The sequence below is a fragment of the Ochotona curzoniae genome, unplaced genomic scaffold (genome assembly GCF_017591425.1).
Source record: "Ochotona curzoniae isolate NIBS_2020 unplaced genomic scaffold, NIBS_Ocur_1.0 contig_64, whole genome shotgun sequence".
Taxonomy (NCBI): domain Eukaryota; kingdom Metazoa; phylum Chordata; class Mammalia; order Lagomorpha; family Ochotonidae; genus Ochotona; species Ochotona curzoniae.
In genome coordinates this window covers 9572611-9593631 of record NW_024466502.1, presented here as the reverse complement: position 1 = coordinate 9593631, position 21021 = coordinate 9572611, and the positions used below count along the sequence as shown (strand labels likewise).

The 21021-nt window shown below is 43.5% G+C and overlaps 1 protein-coding gene across 14 annotated transcripts in view; it reads right to left on the bottom strand.

Annotated features, from left to right (window-relative positions):
* DOCK9 (dedicator of cytokinesis 9) overlaps positions 1-21021 on the bottom strand; it is a 279755-nt gene that overhangs the window by 11169 nt on the left and 247565 nt on the right. For 7 of the 14 annotated variants that reach the window (XM_040991186.1, XM_040991191.1, XM_040991187.1 and 4 more), the window contains 5 exons: positions 19520-19626; positions 9409-9531; positions 8743-8856; positions 7117-7263; positions 3624-3834 (listed from right to left, as the gene is read on the bottom strand). In XM_040991186.1, the coding sequence (XP_040847120.1) occupies positions 3624-3834; positions 7117-7263; positions 8743-8856; positions 9409-9531; positions 19520-19626 (702 nt within the window). Of the gene's footprint in view, positions 1-3623; positions 3835-7116; positions 7264-8067; positions 8104-8544; positions 8551-8742; positions 8857-9408; positions 9532-19519; positions 19627-21021 lie in introns of all 14 variants that reach the window. The other 7 variants (XM_040991188.1, XM_040991183.1, XM_040991190.1 and 4 more) reach the window with 2 other exon arrangements.

Sequence of the window (21021 nt, the reverse complement as noted above, 5' to 3'; positions counted from 1 at the left end):
CCATGGTACCTGGTTTTGGGACAAAAGGCCCAAAAAGGTGTTACTGGTTAACTTCCTCAGTTTCTTTCTGATGATAAACTGAGGTGGCCATTCCTTTGACAGTGACCAAGCTGGGCCAGTCTGCTTGCTAAGCGATGGGGATTAAGATGTTAATTTTACCCCTTTGTTCTCCCTCAAGGAAGAATGTGTTACTTAGAAGGACGAACCTGCTTTGGAAAAGTTGAGAAATGGGGACAAATAAAATTTATATTTGAGAAAAATCACTCGGGGACCCAGAAAATCCTAACTCCTCACACATTATGATGTAATTCATTAATCAATCATCCATAAGAGACTGTAATCACCAAAAACAAAATAAAACAAAAACCTAACATGGCTGTTAGACAATACAAGCAGGCACTGTTCTTCAGATAGACTCCAAGAGCAGTGCTGGCAAGATGCCCATGGACATGCCCGTGCCAGTCAGTGTAAAGGCACCTGGTGCTTGGGATGGGGAGCAGAGGTTTCAAGTGGTAAAAAAGAGGTCACTAACCTGACTCAGAAAAATCTGGAGTTTTTGCCAAGCATAGCAGGTCCCTGGGTTCTGGGATTTACTGCTGGTCTTTGCTGCGCCACCACAAGGAACCCTCACCAGCTCCCGGGCTTTGCCCCAAAGTCCTGCCAGATGACTCATTCCTCACCTCCTGTCTAGGCTCAGATGTTACCCCAGTCACCCCACTGAAACTTCAACCATCTCCTTCCACCTCCCTTCCCCAATCTCCTGCTTTTGTCCAGAACACAGGTTCTGTTCCAGCACAGCCATCATTTACTCGTTACACTGAATGCCTGCTGCCCATCTCCTCTTGCCAAGATGGGAGGTATCCAATGTCACAGAGCTTTGTTTGTGAGTGTGCCACATAACAACGCTGCCAGAGCTCCACGCACTTCTGCCCAAATGGCTATCGAAGAGCAAATTTGCCTGGAAGGCAGCTGGTGAGATAACCGAGGGAGCAGGTTGCTTCTTTATTCTAGACAGGCGCACAGAGCTGACCTGTGGCCCTCTAGGCGGTGTGGTGACTGTGTGGCTGCTCAGCTGAACAGAAGGCAGTGGGCAGGAGGCCATTCCCCCCATGGGTGAGAACCTAGGCTTTTCAAATAGCAACACAAGCACAGTCAATGGGCAACCATCCAGAGCAGTGAGCCTTTGCCTGGGTGGGAAGGTGGGGAGTCTGGGGCTACAGCTTGGAAGGCCAAGGGTCACAGTTTGAAGCAATATACCTGGAAGAGAGACCCAGGATTAAGAGAATAACCAAAGGCAAAACTCTCAAGTTCAAAGTCTTTGGAATGTTGCAATGTGCATATCTTAGAGTGGACATTTTAGTGGCATATTTAGAATCTATTCTTTTTGTTGCCAAGTACCTAGCTGCGTATTTCGAGGTGTTCTGGGCGCCTGCCCCTTTTCTTAGTGTCTTTTTGCATGATAATCTCCTTTTGTTCGTCATCAGCTCTAAAAGCAAGGGATTCCTCAGAGGGAGAAGAGATCTAGCAAAATGAGGTAAATTCTTTCCCTACCTGGTTACAATTTACAAAACTGCTTCCTACAGTGAGATGGGTGCTACAACTGTTACTCAGCAGGTCTGGGGGTGGGGCCTGGGCATCTCCATTTTTATCAACTCCCTAGGAGTCCCTGATACTGCAGCAACCACTGGCAACCACTGACCTAAGGAATCAAGGATGAAGCCATCGCTGTTGCCCACATAAACCCAGTGAACTGGTAATTCTCCTAAAATGAATCTCCCTAGAAACTCAGAAGTCTCCCTGAGCACTTGCTACTGAGAAGTGCATTTGGAAAAGGTAGTACTTCCATATGGGGAGAAAGCCAGTGTCTTCAAGGGCAAGGTTGCTTGTATTTTACAGTGTTATCTCACTGGAAAGCAGGAGCAGTAGGAGGGGGCATTTTGTTTGTTTGTAAACTTTTATCTCACCAGCCTCAAATGGAAGTTGAAAAATGCCCTGTCACATGCTAGGGCTGGGCTGCGGGCTGATCCAGGAGCTGCTGGTCTCCCCTAGGTTTTCAGTCATCACCTGCTACCTTCCAGGATCTGGGATCAGGAGCTGGAGTGGGAATCAACCCCAGGCATTCTGACACGGGACACGGTCCTCCCTTCTGGCGTTTTCATTGCTGGGGCTAATGGCTGCTTTGGACTGAGGTTTTGATGGTTACCCAGAATATTTTATTTGGTAATAGTGTTACTGAGATAAATCACACAGCCAGCATGCACAGTTTACTGGCCAGAAAGAGAACTAGCTGAGATGCGGCGTCCTTCCTCAGCTCTTTTTATTCACGACAAAGCTGCAGAATGAGAAGTTCTACCCGACTGCCTGCAGGAGGGAAGGCTTGCCAGAGAAGCACTGGGTGCTTGCTCAGGCTAACTCAACTCCAGCCACTTCGGAAACTGAGCCCAGTGGCGGCATTCTGAGTTTGGCTGTAGGTCACTCCAGTTCTGCTACAAACCCTAAGAAGGACCACATGAAGTTCATCCACAGAAGGCAAAGTCCCCCTTGAGGTGACTGGACACTTGAGGAACTTGGAAATGGTGCAAAACACATTGCTAAGAACGGGCTGTCAACAGTGAACAGGATTAAAGGGATCAAACCAAACTGCTTCCGCTTCAGGTGGAGGCCATGGTACAACCGGCTAAGCTACCACCCATGGTGCCAGCATCCCATATGGATTTTTATTGGAAAGTCAGATTTACAGAGAGGAGAGAAAGAGAGAAAGATCTTCTGTCTGGCTGTAACAGTTGGAGCTGAGCTAATCAGGAGCCAGGAGCTTCTTCCAGGTTTCCCACATGGGTGCAGGGTCCTAAAGCTTTGGGCCATCCTCGAATGTCTTCCCAGGCCACAAGCAGGGAAGGGAAGTGGAACAGCCAGGATATAAACTGGCGATCATATGGGATCCTGGCATGTACAAGGCAAGGACCTGAGGCTCTAGGCTACCGTGCCAAGTCCTTGTGTCTACTTCTGATCCATCCCCTTGCTAATACATGTGGGAAGGCAGCGACTCCTTGGGCCCTTACACCGCAGCTCTGGAAGCTGTGGCCATCTGGGGAGGGAATTAGCAGATGGAACATTTTTTTCTCTCCCATCTCTTCTCTCACTGTGAATTTGCCTTTCAAAATAAAAAGTACATAAAACAGTTTCAGCAAAATAGGCCACTTCTGCATGCAGTGAGCTTCCTGGAACTGGAGTTATTACTGCTGGGGGTGACCAACCATGGTCAGAGACAAGGTGGAAGAGACCCAGCCCCTTGGGCTAACATATTCACTGAACATGTCCCTGCTGGAACACAGTAGTAAATGTACACGAGACAGGTTCTTCCCATGAGGAGACTGGGGGGCTGTGTGTAGAGTTCCCCTAAAATCTTAAAGCATATTCTAAAAAGGGTAAGTGACCTTGCACAGGAAATAAAATCTGGTCTGTGAAGAAGAAAGTATGAAGTGGCCAAGTAAGCCTTGAAGAGATGCTGACTTGAACCAGGTGTAGGGAAGCTAACCGAGGGTCTCCTGTGGCTCTCGAGGCTTCTGGATCCTTTCCCCAGAGTTCTCTGTGCTGGCATGGGGGCCGACATCTGGACACAGTACCTGTCAGTATGGTGCGTCGCTTGCACTGCTCCTCCACCCCACCCTGTCTCTTCCCGGTCTGGGTAAAGGGCATCTCGAACATGAAGCGGCGAATGTTGTGTGATCTTTCAAACTCCGTCCTCCTTTCTTGCAATTCTTTCTCATCGAAGAATGGGATCACATGAGTCACCTGGATATATGCATACTTGGAATCCAAGTCCTTGGGGTTGACCTTGAAATGAATAAACAATACTGAAGGTGGATTGCAGGACTCTTTGAAACCTTGTCAAAGGCTGACATTTCCAACATTTTATTAATAAGTATTTTAGAAAAAGTCAGAAAAGATGTAAAATACAGTCCAATGAACAGTCTGTTGCCACCACCCTCATCAACAGTTGCTAACATTTTGCTATGTCAATACAAGTACACAAACACATCTGCTTCCTCCACCACACATGAACATACGGGCTTTTTGGCTGAACGATTTCAGTGTTACACATTAATATGCTTCAGCTAGTTTCTCCTGAAAATGAGGATATTCTACTGTACAACGCAATATATGGTCATATCTAATAAGACCAACAATAATTTTCTTATGTCAACAAACAGCCAGTCTCTATTATCATTTTTGAACTGCTTCTGCCATCTTATTTCTAGCTGTGTGGGCCTGAATCCTAATCTAATCATGGACCACAGTTTATACTGAGTCACTATCTCTTTACTCTTGTTTAACCCAGAGCGCTCCACTGGCTCATGACATTGATTTTTCTGAAGAAATCAAAATATTACTGGTAGGTGTATCTCTAATTGCTTCTGAAACTGCAATTATTAATATTTATCTTACAAAGATATATATGTTAGAAATGATGGTTGAAAAGTAGGCCCCTAATCTGTAGCCAGACCAGATTAGATGCAATGAGTTGCAGACTAATCAATTTAATACGGTACAGATTAAGTTAGTCATTAAATAATATAATGGTAACTTTAGTTAGCACATAAATGCTTTGAAAACCACATTGTCAGAAGTGACAATGCTCTAATTTCTGTGACATGACAAAACATTAAACATGGGCATTTCTTATCTGAAGCAAAAATCAAACTCAATAAATTAACAATTCAATTTTGCAGTTTCTGTTTTAGCATTCTCTAGTCACAAAAGCGGCCAAGGAGAAATGACTGCAGAGAAAGGGACAGTTACATTGGTAGGAAGCAGGCAGACATAAGAGAACAGCACAGTTTTGCTGCTCTGACGGAGATGCTGTGAAGGACAATGAAAACCACATGAGCAAGTTAAGAACACACACAATGCCACAGAAAGCCACTATGTGAATTTCAGAAAAGGTCCTCCAGCCAATCATTATAACAGTATTGGAATCTATTGAACTTGACTTTCTTTAGCAGAAACAATCTAAAAGCAGTAGAAGTCTCACCTGAGTATTAATTTCATTTCTTTACTCTTCATGTTCAAAGTTTGTAAGCAAAAGATGTCTTCAAAGAGTTTGTGGAAAATGTGTGTTATGAAGAAACTATGCACTAGTTTCCATTTTTTTTCCTAAAAATTTGCATCAAAATAAACTTATCTTCTATTTCCATTTCTCCATGAACACTTTGAATTACCTTCCTGCCTATCAGGAGAAGGAATGGGGAATGGCTTCTTGGTACAGAAGGTGGCCCTGGAACTCTCTCAGATTCTATATCAAGAATCACAAGGTAAACAGGAAAGAATGGCTGAAAAACCTAGAGAAGAGACTGTAATGTTTAAGCTCCTTATGTGATCCAGACCAAGGTTTTGGATTTAGAGAAAAAGGCCTGAGTAATACGGTCTGTGGAGTAAGCATATCTCGAGGTTTCTGCTTAAAAATGAACTAACAGTGTTCACTGATCCTCTTCCTTTCTCACAACTCTCAACATGTCAAGAATTAGCCTGAAAGGACCCAAGAAAGAGGACAGAGACAACAGTGGGTGAGAAACTTTAACGCATGTTTGGAAGGCAGGTGCATGGAGGTATGCTACCTTGACTAGCAGGAAGAGAGTGGACTAAACCCACGTTTCTGAGGGTAGGGTAACATACTCCTCAAAAGCCTGTGGAGCACCAGCACCTGCAGCCCCAAGCATCAGGCCCATCAAAGAAGGTGTGGTGGTGGAAGACAATTTCTCTATGAAATTGGGAACTCCAGGTTCCCTTCCCTAGGCTTCAATCTAAACAAGAGCACAGAAGAAACTATTCTGAAAGGTTTAAGTGAGCCCACTAGTCTCAGCAGAAGACAGGGACAAAGCCACTGAGCGGAACAAGGACAGGTCAGTGAGAGGCTGCAGGCTAGAAGCGGGGTCTCCTAGCCTTTCTGCTGCTGCATCCGGAATCCAATTTCAGGCATTTACCCTCTTCCTTTCTGGGCACGAGACCAGAGGGTTCTTACTTCCTTGGAGAAAATTAAGAGTGCCAAGGAAACAGACTCCAGATGCTGGGGTCTGCAAAAGTAAAGGCAAAGGAACTATGAGTCACTCCAAAATGGTGTTCTGACAGGGATGCAGGGCTGGTCACTGCTGGAGGTCTGAGAAGCAGGGAACTTTTTAGACAAAGAAAATTTTGGCCTGATTTATAGGAAGCAGAGGGGTGTCTAACTTCCGGGAGACATGCTGGAGCAGGGAGGCCAATTAACTGTCCAGGACAATGGCAGAGGTTCAGACAGGGTCTTCAGGGGCTAGCATTGTGGCACACTGAGTTAGCCGCACTTGTAATGCTGGTATCCCACACTGGAGCAGCATTTTGAGTTCTAGCTGTTCTATTTCCAGTCTAGCTTCCTGCCAATGTGTTTGGGAAAGCAATAGAAGGCTGTCTCATTATTTGGGTCCCTAGGAGCCATGTGGGAGATCTAGAGGCATTTTAAGCTCCTGTCTTCCTCCTGGCATAGTTCTGACCATTCTGGTTATTTGTGGGATGACCAACACATGAAAGATCTCTTTCTTTCTTTTTCTATCACTTTTTCAAATAAATAACATCTTAGAGGGAGAGAGAGAGAATGAGGCTTCATGAGAAAAAAAGCAAAACAAAACAAAAAAACAGAGGACGTTTCTCTAAGTGGAAAGTAGAAAGTAGATCTGCAGATCTTCCTGCCGCCACCTGTCTGGTGAGTTCATTCCTTGGTTTGTCGAGCTGACCGTCTATCTATCCACTCAGTGACACAGTGTCAGTTCACGTGCCAGGCACCAGCTCAGCACAGAGAGAAAGGACAGTAAAGACCAGAGATATGGACCCTGATCTCTTAGGTTTCTAAACATCTGGATTAAAAAAGATGCTCTTAAAATTATGCAATGAAGATTTGTGTAGTGTTAAAAACATAGTGGAAAGCACAAAAAGGGACTAAGAAGGAAAAACACACTTGCCCCTCAAAGTCAATCATTCCTGCATTTCCTTTTTTTCCCTACAGGCATTTGTGAATATATAATATAACATATAATCCATCACATATAATCCAAACAATATCACATGGCTGTGAACCAAGTGCACACTCACCTTGCCAGAATCCTGTATCATCTTGACATTTTCAGAACCAAACTTATCTGAGTAGAGTTTAAGCAGTCTCTGAGAAATTTCTGACAAAGGTGTGAGCTTGGGTTCTTTGTAAATATACTCCTTTCCATCTTCATCTTCAAAGAACCCCTGTGGCATAAAGCACAATTAGAGCTGGCCCGCAATAAGAGCCCAAAATTCACCACACAGAAAGGGTTCTCTTGTTAAAAGGGCAGGGGAGGAATGCTTCCAAAATAAAATCCTAAACAGGGTTTCTGAAGACAAAGGAAGATGATAATAATGTGAAGTCTGGATGCAAACATTCAAGAAAAACACACACTTGAGAACTCGTTCAAGAATGCCCTCATTCAGTGTGGCGTGAAATCAAACTCTGGGACTCAAGAGTGTGTCTCAGTGGACTCTAACGATGGGAGTTGAGCCTGTTTCACGTTCCCAAGAAGTGGAATTCGCAACACATGACCAGCAGCCTGGGAAAGGAAGGCTTCAGAAACGCACATGCGTCCATTCCCTGATGTCCCCCATTCACACAGGATGTGGCAGCACGAATGGAATGTTCATCAAGTTACACGAAGTCTGTGCAGACCGTTTTTGATTCACTCAAGAGGAAAAAATACTCGCGGTCTATAGCACAGTGGCAAGAAAGTACACTTATTATCACCTATCACCACCTGCTTTAGCACCAGTCATGCTTGACTACATGGCTACCGACTTGCATGGGAAGTGAAAAAGGTTGACAACTTAAAAAGTCCAGATGGTGGTTAATATTTGAAACTGAAAAAAAAAATCTAAAATAAAAGAGAGAAAATGGTGCAAAACCAGGACATATAAAAGAATGCAGGCTAATATGAAACAAAAACAACCCACATCAAACTAGGCGTATAGATGTAGTCATTTCACTACATTATTTGCTTTTTAAGCATTGACTGTAATTACCTCCACATCTGTTTCACTGTCTGTAAACTGGTATTGCTATAAAGTTATAAAAGACAATAACAGAATTGAAGGTTATATAGTATTCATAGAAAACCATATCCCCTAAATAAACAGATTATACTACTTAATAATGTTAGAGATTTGAAGGTTAAGATTTAAGTAAAATTGTAAAAATCCCTTCATCCAGGGAGTCTGAGATAGTATAACGGTAAATATTCTTGTGGTGATATTATATTACAAAACATAAAGACATAAAGGCACAAACAAAACCAGCAAGTCTTAATATTGGTTTAAAACATGCAATACAGATGCATAAAGAAATATGATTTATTTCTGTAAATGGAATACAATGTTAATCCTTTGTTTTTGAGTTTGTAATGACTAGACAAGTAACATGTAGACTTGAAAAAGAAACTTGTAAACCACAGTGAAGAACCAAAGATGTCACTAAGAATGTCTTACGGAGGGAGAACTTACCGCTGCCTTAAGAAAGTAAGAAAGAAAAGACAAGAAGAAAGAAAAAAAAAAGCAGAAAGTTTACTACCGAGGGAGGTAAGAGCCACACGAAATTTGATAAATTCATCATACTAGCATTTATAGAAAACAGAGCATTTAGAAGTTCTAAAGCCAATTTTAGCAAGGAACTTGGGGCAGCCTACAGAATGGGGGGCGCACCTGTCCGAAGAAGGCCACCCGGAAGTAGGTTCCCAGGAGCCTGCGGCCTGAGTGCATGACTTCGGTGACTTTGCTGTAGGCCCGGTGCAGCGTGTCATACAGGTGGGCTAGTCTCTGGAAGGCAGAACAAAACCCATTTAAAAATGACAACCAAGCCTATACCAATAGCTGAAAAGTCCTTCAACTTGAGCTTAAAAGTCTGCATTCTGATGGCCAAGCATGTGGTGATCATTTATGAACTGAAGTGCTTCCCACACGAAGGGTGAACCGACACAGGAGGACACCTCCAGTTTTCACAGTAAAGATACAAGCTGCTATGTGATGACAGAGGTGATCCTCGGAAACCATTCTGAGTCTTCGCTTGTCGTGCTCCATTTGATTTTCTCAGAGCACTTGGATGATCTTTCAGCTGGGAAGCGTGGAAAGGACACCTTTTGCAGGTGGGTTAAAGAAGAGTTCAAAGAAAAAGACATCTGGTGACTATAACACTGTGTGTGGTGACCTTTTGCAAGGAGAGGACCTGGGCGGGAATGCCTAAGGTTTGAGACAACTCAAACCTGCATGGTGCCTGAAGACTCTGGAGGAGTCCGGTGGGCACTACAAGCTAACATGTGTATCTGCGATGGCAGTAGGCCTGCGGATATGCACACCGACAAGGTGAGATACCTCAAAGTCCCTCCGCTTCTCGTAGATGGGGATGATAAGCTTATAGATGTCCGCGATCAACTCGTAGCGCTCAGCCTTCCACAGCCCGTCCGCACACTGCTCCAGCAGCTCCATCAGCACATCCTGACCAAAGAGGAAAGGCCGCCGAGAAGTGGGTTACGGGGAACGCGACACTGTACTACTTACAGAATAATGCTTAACTGGAAGACTGCTAGGAGGCAAAATTCAAAGCATGCAATATATAAAAACACCAATGTCTACGTTTGCAACAAGTCATCTCTTATGGAGCCATTATTTTTGAAGATTATCTTCTTAATTGGAAAGGAGAAACAGAGAGAGATCCTTTGTCTGTTGGTTCACCAGGAGGCCACAATGGCTCAAGTTAAGATGACCTGAAGCCAGCAGCCAGGAGCCCTATCTTGGTCTCCCACGTGGGTGCAGAGTCCCAGGGCATTGGGCCATCCTATACTGCTGGCCTAGGCCACAAGCAGGGAGCTGGATGGGAAGTGGAGGAACCATGACATGAATTGATGCCCATATGGGATTCCAGTATATATAAGGTGAGGATTTGGCCACTAGGCTATTGCATTGGGACCAGGAGAACCATTTTATCATTGAGAAACAATAGTTACACAGTCTGGCTTTGTGATAATTACTTGCCTACAAAAACTGACATTAATAGCTTCTCATGAAGCCTCAACTTTTTCTAAGTTCTTTTTTTTATAGGACTTCTTTTCTGGGAGCAATGAAAATGCTGAAACACATGTAGTTAGCATAACTTTGGCCCACATTGAACATCCCAGAGGAATCCAGTGTGCTTTTTGCCTTGTGTCTATCTTGAAGTGCCACTCTTAGAGGGAGGAAGGTTACGCCTTCCGGGGTCTGAGGATGGTCACGTGCTTCAGGTTTAAACTCGTCAGTCTGAACCCATTTCCAGGCCATGGTCATGCTTCATGTTGCCTCAGCAACCAGTCAGGGCAAGTTTTAGGACCCCAGCTTGTGTCAGACATGACAAGACATGCATTAGGGACTGGCATTCAGCTCTTGGCCAGGGCAGGGTCTTGTCAGTAAGCCAATTAAGGGAGAAACGATGTCTTTACAACATAAAGACTAATTATATTGTTGGTTTTCTAATATCAAACCAATAAAGCATTCCTGGAATAAACTTTACCTTCCTTTGCTGCATATAACTAATCAATTTTATTAATATCTTGCTGAGGTTTTACAGACAGCTGTTTTCAACATGTCTGCACCCTTGCTAATACTGTGAAAGAAATACAATCTGTGTATTTTTACTACAGGGATAACCTTTTATGGCAGATTTGATGCCTGCAGTTTACAATTCAAAGGAAAAGTATTTATAAAGCAGTTGTAAATCAATTTACCAGAAAATTCTAACAAGACCATTTAAATTATATGTCAAATTTATGGCATACAAAACATAAAAATGCTATTTATGTGACTGAACTCTGTACTCATACATATCAGTATAGCTGCTATCTCAGGCTTTTACTGTACATCCCATTAAAACAATCAAAAGAACTATAGAGAAGAAATCAGAGAAGTTTCTAATGCTGTCTCTTCTCCATTGCGATTATATCATGAAGATACATGCCCTTCTGACTTTTCTCATACCTATTTCCAAGTGGGCACTCTATCCACACTAAATATAGAATGTTTTATAATTTCCATACCTGTGTGGTACAAAGATAGAAGAGCAGGATAAAAATAAAACCACACACTTAAGTATTCTGTACTTGTGAAAAGAGCAGTGCATTTCAGATCTTACCTAAGTTGGTGTTTGTGAGGATCAAATATAATTTCATCCACCAAAATGTCCTAAAAACTGTTCATTGTGGACAGTAACTCACAGGTCATTTAAAAAGCTACAAATTTACCTTATGCGTCCTGGGGAGGAAAGTGTCCAAAAAGAAATGAGAGGGGGCAGTGTTCTCATGGGCAACTGACAGAAGTTTATTTCCAGGGTTCCAGTTTTTTTTTTTTTTAAGATTTATTTTTTATTGGAAAGTCACATTTAAGCAGAGAAGGGGAAACAAAGAGAAAGCTCTTCCATCCACTGGTTCACTCCCCAGTTGGCTGCAATGGCTAGAGCTGAGCTGATCCAAATCCAGGAGCCAGGAGTTTCTTCTGGATTTCCCACATGGGTGCAGGATCCCAAGGCTTTGGGCTGCCCTTTACTGCTTTCCTAGGCTATAAGCAGGAAGTTGGATGGGAAGCACAGCACCTGGGATATGAACTGGTGCCCATATGGGATTCTGGCACGTGCAAGGCAAGGACTTTAGCCACTAGGCTACCACACCAGGTTCCAGGGTTCCAGTTTTTACACACTTAGTAAAAACAATAGTTGAAACATAACTCAGGTCATGTTTGTAAACAGGGAGTTCAAGGAAAGTTAACAAGGCACCTTGGCCAGAGCACTATTGAAATGGAGGCCAGATAAGCAGTACTGTCTGTTCTTGGCTAGCTGACCAGACAGAGGTTCACCTTTCATCAAGCAGAGCATGAGAACAGCTCCAAGGACTCATTGGGAGCAGCCATGTGCTGGGCAAGGGACCCTCCGCCTTCCCCTCCTGCAGCCTGTTCTCAGCAGGGTCTCAGCCTTGCACCTGTCACCTCAGTTCATCTTGTTGGACGCGTGACAAGAAAAACCTCTTGCATTTCAATGGATTCTTCCTTTTTTCTTATTAAAAAATTTAATTCTATTGGGGTATCTACTAGGCCCCGGTGCCACATACTGCCCAGTAATGGGTCCGTTTACATCTCAGTAATACTGACAGTATCACTAGGCAGTAGCAACTGTTGTCTGCTGTGGGGAATTGAGTTGAGCAGGATTCTCCTTTAAAGTCCTGAGCTTCCTGTCTCCTAGGACAAAGGAACCGTTGGTAAGTGTTCACTCATGGTGCTGTGGGACAGCAGAGGAGGTGGAAACATTTTCTGAAGATTGTTTCCCATGCAGATGAGAATACCAAGCACACACGGCATTCTGCTAACGCAACAGTCAAGGGCATGGAAAATTTCTATCTTAAAACTGCCCTTTGCTTTAATTTACGACTCATTTGTTTCTTTATGATCTCACTATTGGGCTTCATTTGTGAAAAACTACAACTGGTCCCACTAGTATGCTGAGCTCCACACTGTAGATACAAATACAGAGTAATGACACTTTGCTTATTGTGGATGAGATCAGATCAACTCAGGGTTCTGCACTGCATGCCACAGCAACTATAACAAACCATCTGAGGCAGTGTTAATGTAATCCCACAGAAAACTAAAACGGCCTCCAAGAGTTATTAAGTTGTAATGTTACATACATATTTCATTTAACCATTCATTCAAACATTTAATCAAGCATTTACAACATGTACTATGCCGTGCTTGACTGAGACTACAAAAAAAAAATCTGCATAGGACCTGGGGTGATAGCCCAATTGCTAAATCATTGCCTTGTGTGTGTCAGCAGCCCTTATGGGCACCGGTCCGTGTTCTGGCTGCTGCACTTACCATTTAGCTTCCCGCTTGTGGTCTGGGAACACAGAGGAGGATGGCTCAAAGCCTTGGGACCCTGCACCCATGTGGGACCCTGGAAGAAGCTCCTGGCTGCTGGCTTCCGATCAGCTCAGCTCCAGCTGTTGCAGCCACTTGGGGAATCAAACAGTGGATGGAAGATCTTTCTCTGTTTTTCTTTCTCTCCATCAATGTGACTTTCCAATAAAAATTAAATAAATCTTTTAAAAAAATCTACATAAAGAAAATTAAGTTTCTGACATTTACTATTTTTTTTAAACTTAGTCTTTATGAAAAGTGGAGTCCAAGTTTTGAATGGATCATTAAACCTAAATGAAATCTGCCTTGAAAAAGAAGTCTCAAGCATAGATGCATCCTTCAGAGCCAACTGGAACCATCACCCAGAGAGAGGTGACCTCCACGTCAGCCTGTCAAGGACAGAAGAAACACAGTGATTTCAAACAAGTTCCTGCCCAAATGCAATGAGAGTAGCGTGGGTTGCTTTATTTCTCAGCAGTTAATGAGTTTCTGGATGTACAGAGAAGCTCAAACATGCAGCTTTCATGGGACTCAGCACTCCCTGCTACCCCAAGCTCAGAGTCCAGTGTGGCAGTCAGATCCATAAAAGATGGCATGAGTGCATTAATAAACAACTGGGCAGAGAACTGGGGATGCCGAGAGGAGCAGTGACTGTCCAGAGGAGGGGAGGAAGAGGCACAGGGGGCTACAGACAGCCGTGATGGTCCAAATCACAAAAGGTGATAAAGAATCAGGCAGGTGAAGGTGGATGGTAGAAGCAGCAGCAGGAAGGAAAAGAGTGGCGATACCGTGGACAAAGGCGGGCAGTGTGGCAATAGCCTGGGCAAAGGTGGGGAGTGTGGCCATAGCCTGGGAAAAGGCAGGCAGTGCAAAAAGATGGGGAATGCGGCCATAGCCTGGAAAGGTGGGGCGTGAAGACAGCTGGGAAGTGAGGCAAGGGCAGTTTCAGGGTTTGGAGAATAAAATCCAACCTCCACAGTGGCAAGACAGGAGACAAGGATGTGAGGATTAAATGCATGCCTACAGGACACAACACTTTAAGGCAAAAATAATCATGTGGAGGCAATTTCCTGCCATGAAAGTACACAAAGACACATATTAACTTCCAAGAATACATTACAAAGTGGTATACAAGGAAGATGGTCTGTATATTCATGTAAAGTGTTTGTCAATAGAGGCCTTTTAGATACATTTCAAACAGCTCGAGACGTAGTTGCCTATTACTTGTATGTTACTCAAGTAAGTCTAGAGCTAGTTTCCCAGCTCCTATATTCCCAATTGATACATTAATATCTAAATAGTATATGTTATTTTGTAAAACTAGATACAGGTGAAAATTTTAATAATAAACTGGAATTCAAGTGACACAGAAGTATATATGACATGACATGCCTGAGTTCATTATGCAAAATAACTTGTTATAATTGATACAAAATATTATGAAACAAGTACCTCAATTTGATAGTTACTAATAACCATGAAGCAACTCAGCATCATCTTTGACACTTTGTTGGATACTATTTTCTTTTCTGATACGGGAGGCATTCATGATTTGAAATGTGAGCATGATTTATTGTAAAGAAATGGCAATATATCATACAAAATCCAAATTAGCATAAAATTTATCTAGAAATATATAGAAATGGTTTTTATCACAAAATATGGGGCTGGTGCTGTCACTGTGATGTCAGCATTCCATAGCAGCCCTGGTATGAGTTCCAGCTACTCTGCTTCTGATCCAGTTCCCTACCAATGTGCCTGGGAAGCCCGCAGAAGATGGCTTGCGAGCTTGGGCCACTGCTAGTCATCTGGGAGACCTGGATGGAGTTTCAGGCTCTTGACTTCATCCTGGCCCAGCACCACTCACTGTGGCCATTTGGAGAGTAAGCCAGTAGATGGAGAGTCCATCCTCCCATAGCTCTTTATTTCAACTATATAAATATTAAAATAACAAATAAAAATAAAAAGGTAATTCTTTGTTCATAAGAGTATGGATTACAGAATATCAAAACTATTTGGTGAAGCAAAACATTTAAACTAATGTCAACTCTATAGCTAGACAGATGATGTAATTCAATGGAAATAAACATAGTAAACACAGACTGTCAAATGAGAGACCATATGTCATACAAAATTAAAGTCAGAAGAACCAAGATAGTATCTAAACATTATTTAGTACGTGAATGTGAATGACAGTCTCAGCAGAAATCTGCTGATTTACCTTGCATTCTGACCAATCATGGCTACTACAACTAGAATGATCCCTGGCAACGGTCACATGGTGATAGTGCTCAAAGGCTATCAGATAAAACGAAGGACAATTGTAGCACCTTGTTTACATGCTCTGATGTTGTCCTCTCTGAGGACCAGCACACTGATGGGGTCTGTGATGGCTTTGGCTTCATTTGCCATCATTTGGAAATAACTGTTAACATGAGTTGGTTTGAGTGCTGAAGTGGTACCATGGCCTAAATCATACTTCTCTATCATTTAATCATTTCTCAAGATAGAGTTTAGGACCATTTGTTTCAAAGTAACCACCTGTGTAGGATCAAAACCAACCTCTTTCCCTTCAGGTGATCAGGGCAGAGGCACATGAAAGGGAATCTGCTAGTAACAGGGCTACTGCACAAAGTGGAACCCTCTGAGGCAAGGTGCTCACTCTCACGTCCCTGCACTAGCACGTGGCATTGACTTCTAAGATTACATTACAAAGTGGTATACAAAGGTGGCTAGTTTATGGAATGAATCAACAAAGTGCTCAGACAGCTTCTGATTCTGCTGTTAAGAACAGTGGTTCCAGTGTCTCTCCTGAGCTGGAAGGAATCACCAGGACTGTTATGGTTTTTATGGCAGGGACCATTCTTACTTCCATGTCTCCAGCACCAAGTTCAGCCCCAGTGCAACTCAGGACATTGGCAAACCAGAGTGGCATGATGTGCTCTGGTATCAGCAAAGGACAGAGCAGTTACACACTCCACTCACAACTTCCCTACTAACTGTTATCGCCGCCCTGGAGAACCTCCCTAATGGTGTGGATGTGCTGTATGTTTCTCATGGTTCTAAGAACACCCCAAGCCAGGGAGAAATGCATGGTTAGATAGCTCCACAGGGTTACAAACCCCAGTCTATGCGAGATACAAAGACAGCTACCATTATTATGGAACATTACATTTCTGTGCTTAGGGACCTGCAGGCAAGTAGTACTGTAGTACCTGGGTGCTACACTTGAGATTACTGCAGTGCATTCATTTTAAAAGTACAAGAGCTCCCAAAGCAAGAGCTGAAACAAGAATAGAAGAGGGCTACCTTGGCTCAACCTCAGCTGGGAATATGTTTACTAACTGGCTCAAAGTTTGGGCCACTTTATAGGTATCGCTGAGAGGCTGCAAAAGCTGCAGGAGCACTACTGTGGAGTTGGCAGTGAAATCGTAGAAAACAGGTGAATGGAGATTTCTGTACTTTCCCTTCTCCTTTCGAGTTTCTTTTGGTCCTGTCCTTCTGGAAGCTGATAGGAGGATGGCTGGGCTGCAGGATAGGCTCCAGGATCTCTGGCTCTAGCTGTCTGGACAATGGCAGACTCCAACAGAGATGTGCAAGGTGAGTGAGTAGAAGAATCCTTTACCTGCCGGTGGCCTCTGTGTGTAGTTTCTATTCTTCTCTCTTCTTCAGGGGCACTGTGACTTTTCTTATTGGTTTCTCTAAACTCTGAACATTTTTAAGCACCTCTTTCATTAGGCTTCCTTCATTTTCCTACGTATGTCTATCTAGGCCCCTGAATAAAAATCACAAAACTGGGGCCTGAGGCGATAGCTCAGTGGCTAAATCCTCACCTTGCAAGTGATGGGATCCCATATGGACAACAGTTTGTGTCCCAGCTGCTCCACTTCCCCTCCAGTTCCCTGCTAATGGTCTGGGAAAGCAGCAGTGGATGGGCCAAGGCCTGGGGATCCTGCACCCATATGGGAGACCTGGCGGAAACTTCTGGCTTTAGATTGGTTCATCTCTGACTGTTATAGCCATCTTTGGAGTGAACCAGCAGATGAAGCATCTTCTGCTCTGTCAATCTGCCTTTCCAATAAAAACATATAAATCTTTAAAAAAAATCCCAAAATTGAATCTAATACCACAAGGACTGTAGAATTCTTCTGTATACACAGACTCAGACTCACAAAATCAAACTTTAAATACGAATTGCAAGTTTCTCTTATGTAAACACAAGCAGCTGGTGAGAGTCCACTCTCAGCGAAGGTGGAATTGATGTCAATAAAAACTTCCATGAGACCTGCAACTATGAGAATTTTGTGTACTTTTAGATAGCTTTCCTTGAAAAAATTAAGAAAGCATCCCAGACATTTAACTTATTTAATGATGTAAATTAAGAGGATGATTTTTTTGTTTGTAGTTTTACCATTGGACAATGATTTTTACTGCCCCACACATATTGCCCGATAACTCCTTCATATTTTTCCTTCTCTTGAAACATCCTGGTTGGCAATGCAGTGACTAAGTGGTAGATCATTTCCTGTCTTTCAGCACATGGTATTCATTCTACTCCCTGATGCAGGGCTTGTTTAGGACTTGACAAGCATGACTGCAGCATGGTACGGCCTAATCATTACAAATCATGATGGACCATGGACCCTGTTAAAGATTTACCGACTTTATGATTCAATGATAGGGTGGCAAAAGTCCATATCCTAGAAACAGCTGATACAGGGGTCCTGAGTGATTAGTTGGAGAGGGTGCCATTCACACCCAGCGTCCGTCCGACACAGGCTGGTTCACTGGGCTCCAGCGGCTGCTTCTGCTTTTTATTTTATCACATGCGCAAACTCAAGATTAATTTATCATTCCCGTGCGGTGCATTACTGGAAACTTGATTTTTCCATCTTTAATTGTTCTTGGCATCACTGCTTTCCTTATCTAATTCTAAATGAAATACAGGGCTCTTGAGGGCTCACTTGGCACAATGATGCAAGTATGGCTTTCTGTGAGGAGACTCTACAGGCATGCATGCCTCCCATCAGGGGAAACACCATTATTATTTGCCTCGAAGTGAGGAATTCGAAGCCAACAGTATGTGGGTGGGCTCTGTGCTTTCAGCGACAGGTTTCACGGTTAATAATGAAAAGCATAAATAAGGTGAAATTGATGTATCCAGGTTATCTCCCGGTAGAGATGTCACAGAACTGTTAACACTATGGAATAACCAACTTGTTTCCCCACTTAGATACATAGAGAGCCTTATCTAATGTGGTTAGGTTGACTTTAATATTTAACCACTTAATATTTCAGCTTAGTTTTTTAATTTTGAAGGCATCTTGGGACTTTGAATATAAAACTTCTTCTAAGGTGTCTTTAAAATGATTGAGGATTCCAAAGATTTTCTGTCTCTGTGATTGAGCTTTCTCGATATTTAATGTTAGAAATGGAAATTGAAAAAGCAAAAAAAAAAATTTTGTAATACGCAACAAGTATTACACATTTTCAAAGATAACATACTTTAGTCATTACTGAAGTAAAATCAAGGCAGAAGATATTCACTCTCATTTGTTCTCTCTTACATGAAGAAATGGACAACTGCATTTTTGTTTAAAAATTGGGCTTAACACAATGATGGACATATGACAGCTTATGAAGAACTATAGTATAGTAATAATTTAGGGGAACTCAGTGAGGGGGGAGGGAATTGGGGAGCAGGCGTGGGAAATCCCAGGGCCTATGGAACTGTATCATAAAATGATAATAATAATAGTAATAATAATAATAATAAAGGCTATGAAATAAAAATAAATTTAAATTAAATTTTAAAAAGTTGGGCTTAAGAAGGATTAACAACCTTTCCCTTGGCTGTCTCAGTCGAACCCGTAGTGAGGGGATGTAGCTCCCGGGACATGGTCAATACAAGCCAAGAACTAGTCTTTATCCAAATTCTTGGCTTTATTTAAAAACTGCCTAGTTACATATAAGGGGCTACAAGACTATCATATTTGGCAAGAGACCTACTGTCAAATTTTATATCCCTGTGGGGGTGGGAGAGGGTTGTCCTAGTTTCTAATGTGCCACAGAACCCAGGTTACAGGCCCCAAGCAGAGGTAGGACTTAGGATCCTGATGGGGTGGGGGCAGCAAGGAAACTCATGAGCTGGAGAAATTCAGTGCTAAACAGAATGGGGACCTTATGATCACTCTGCAGGATTTTACCTAGCTGTGCTCAAGAATGCAGACTCAGAGAGCTGCTGCTCAGCCCCGCAGATCCTCCAGCCAGAGCGGAGGGTGCTGCCAGTGGCCAAGGTGGGAGCTCTAGCCATTTGGCCTGGTGCCTGGAGACAAGCGCTGGGTGGAGGTCCTGGCAGAGACACCTGGCACAGGCTCCTGCTGTGGGGGAACTGCTCTGAGGGTTGGCTGCACTGTTGTGGGAGCGTGTTCTTACACAAAGGAGGACGGATTCAAAGTCAGCAGGTGACTCGCCCCCACTGTCTTTGAGGTCTGTTGCTGATTCAGGCATCTCCCGCACTGCCCAGCTGCACTGGAATGCCACTCACCTCGTTGAAATGGACATCCTGCATTCCCACGTCTTCCATCATGGAGGCCTCCTCATCGATGTTTGGGGTAATGACCCTGAAGGCTGTGCAGCCCTGTCTGAACATGCCTAAAATTTGGGAGAACAGAAACAGCGATAGTAATGCAAAAGCAATGGGATCTCAAGGCTTCTTCCTATCCTGTGTGTTTTTATACCAAACAAAAACCCTTACGTGTAAGACTGCATGTATGAAGGAGCCTGGGGGCCACTGTGTGCTTTTTCTTGATTCATTTCCTCATTCATCATCCACAGTTCCCTCACTTGGCTCCGTGTTCCCATCCCTTTGTAAAATTTTAACTACATTTTATTAATGTGCATTCAAAATATACATTGTAGGTAAGTTGACAAAATAGACATTTTGTCGAATTAATAAAATAATGAGTGTTGGAAAATGTGATTTAGTGAGATGACCCACGAGACTCCAACAGCAAGAAAAAATAAAGCCAAAGCCAATGAAAGAGAAAGCCATGTCTCAGAAATAGCTCTGTTGGGCCCGGCGCGATAGCGTAATGAATAAAGTCCTTGCCTTGCACGCGCCACGATCCCATATGGGCGCCAGTTCTAATCCTGCAGCCCCACGTCCCATCCAGCTCTTTGCTGGTGACCTGGGAAAGCAGTTGAGGACGGTCCAAAGCCTTGGGATCCTGCACCCGTGTAGGAGACCCAGAAGATGCTCCTGGCTCCGGATGGGCACAGTACCGGCCATTGCAGCTGCTTGGGGAGTGAACCATCAGACGGAGGATCTTCCTCTCTGTCTCTCCTCCTCTCTGTATATCTGTCTTTCCAATAAAAATACATCTTTAAAAATAATAATAATATATAAAAAGATAGCTCTGTTTCCTTTCCTCTTTCCTGCAGTCCAAAGCAGAGCTTCCTGCTTGCCTGAGTAGACCACAGAGCTCGGATGTGGCTTGAGAGTACCACAGGAGCCGAGCGCCCTGACTCCCCTCAGGTCTTGGCCACGGTGGCGACAGGCCCTTCTGCACATGACCCAGGAGTAACAGGGAGCGTGGCACTCCCAGGGCCTCCAGGGGCAATGGTAAAAGGTTGCAGTAAGCTTGATGCCTGGGATAACAAAATCCTTAGGCAAGCAGCTCACGTTGGGGTCACTGGGAGATGGTTTTAACTCAGCTTAACAATGCCAGCTCTGCAACAGGCTGAAAAGAAGGACTTGAAATGTTTTGCTGCTCTATTCTGGCAAGGCCACTCATAAATTTTACTTTAAAATCCCCAGCTGAACTGAGACCTCCCATACTTTGGGGGTGGGAGAAAGAGGAACAGAGTATTTTGAAATCAAGCCTTGAAAAAGTCGTCTCTAAGTCAGGCTGCTTCTGTGGTTTTGTTCGTTTAGGCTCCCAGCGTCTCCAGGGTCACGGAGCGTCTCTACTGCTCTCCTGGATCAGCCTTACTTGGATCCTGTTTTACAGAAACTAAAGAGGCCCCAAGGAAAGCATTAATCTAACA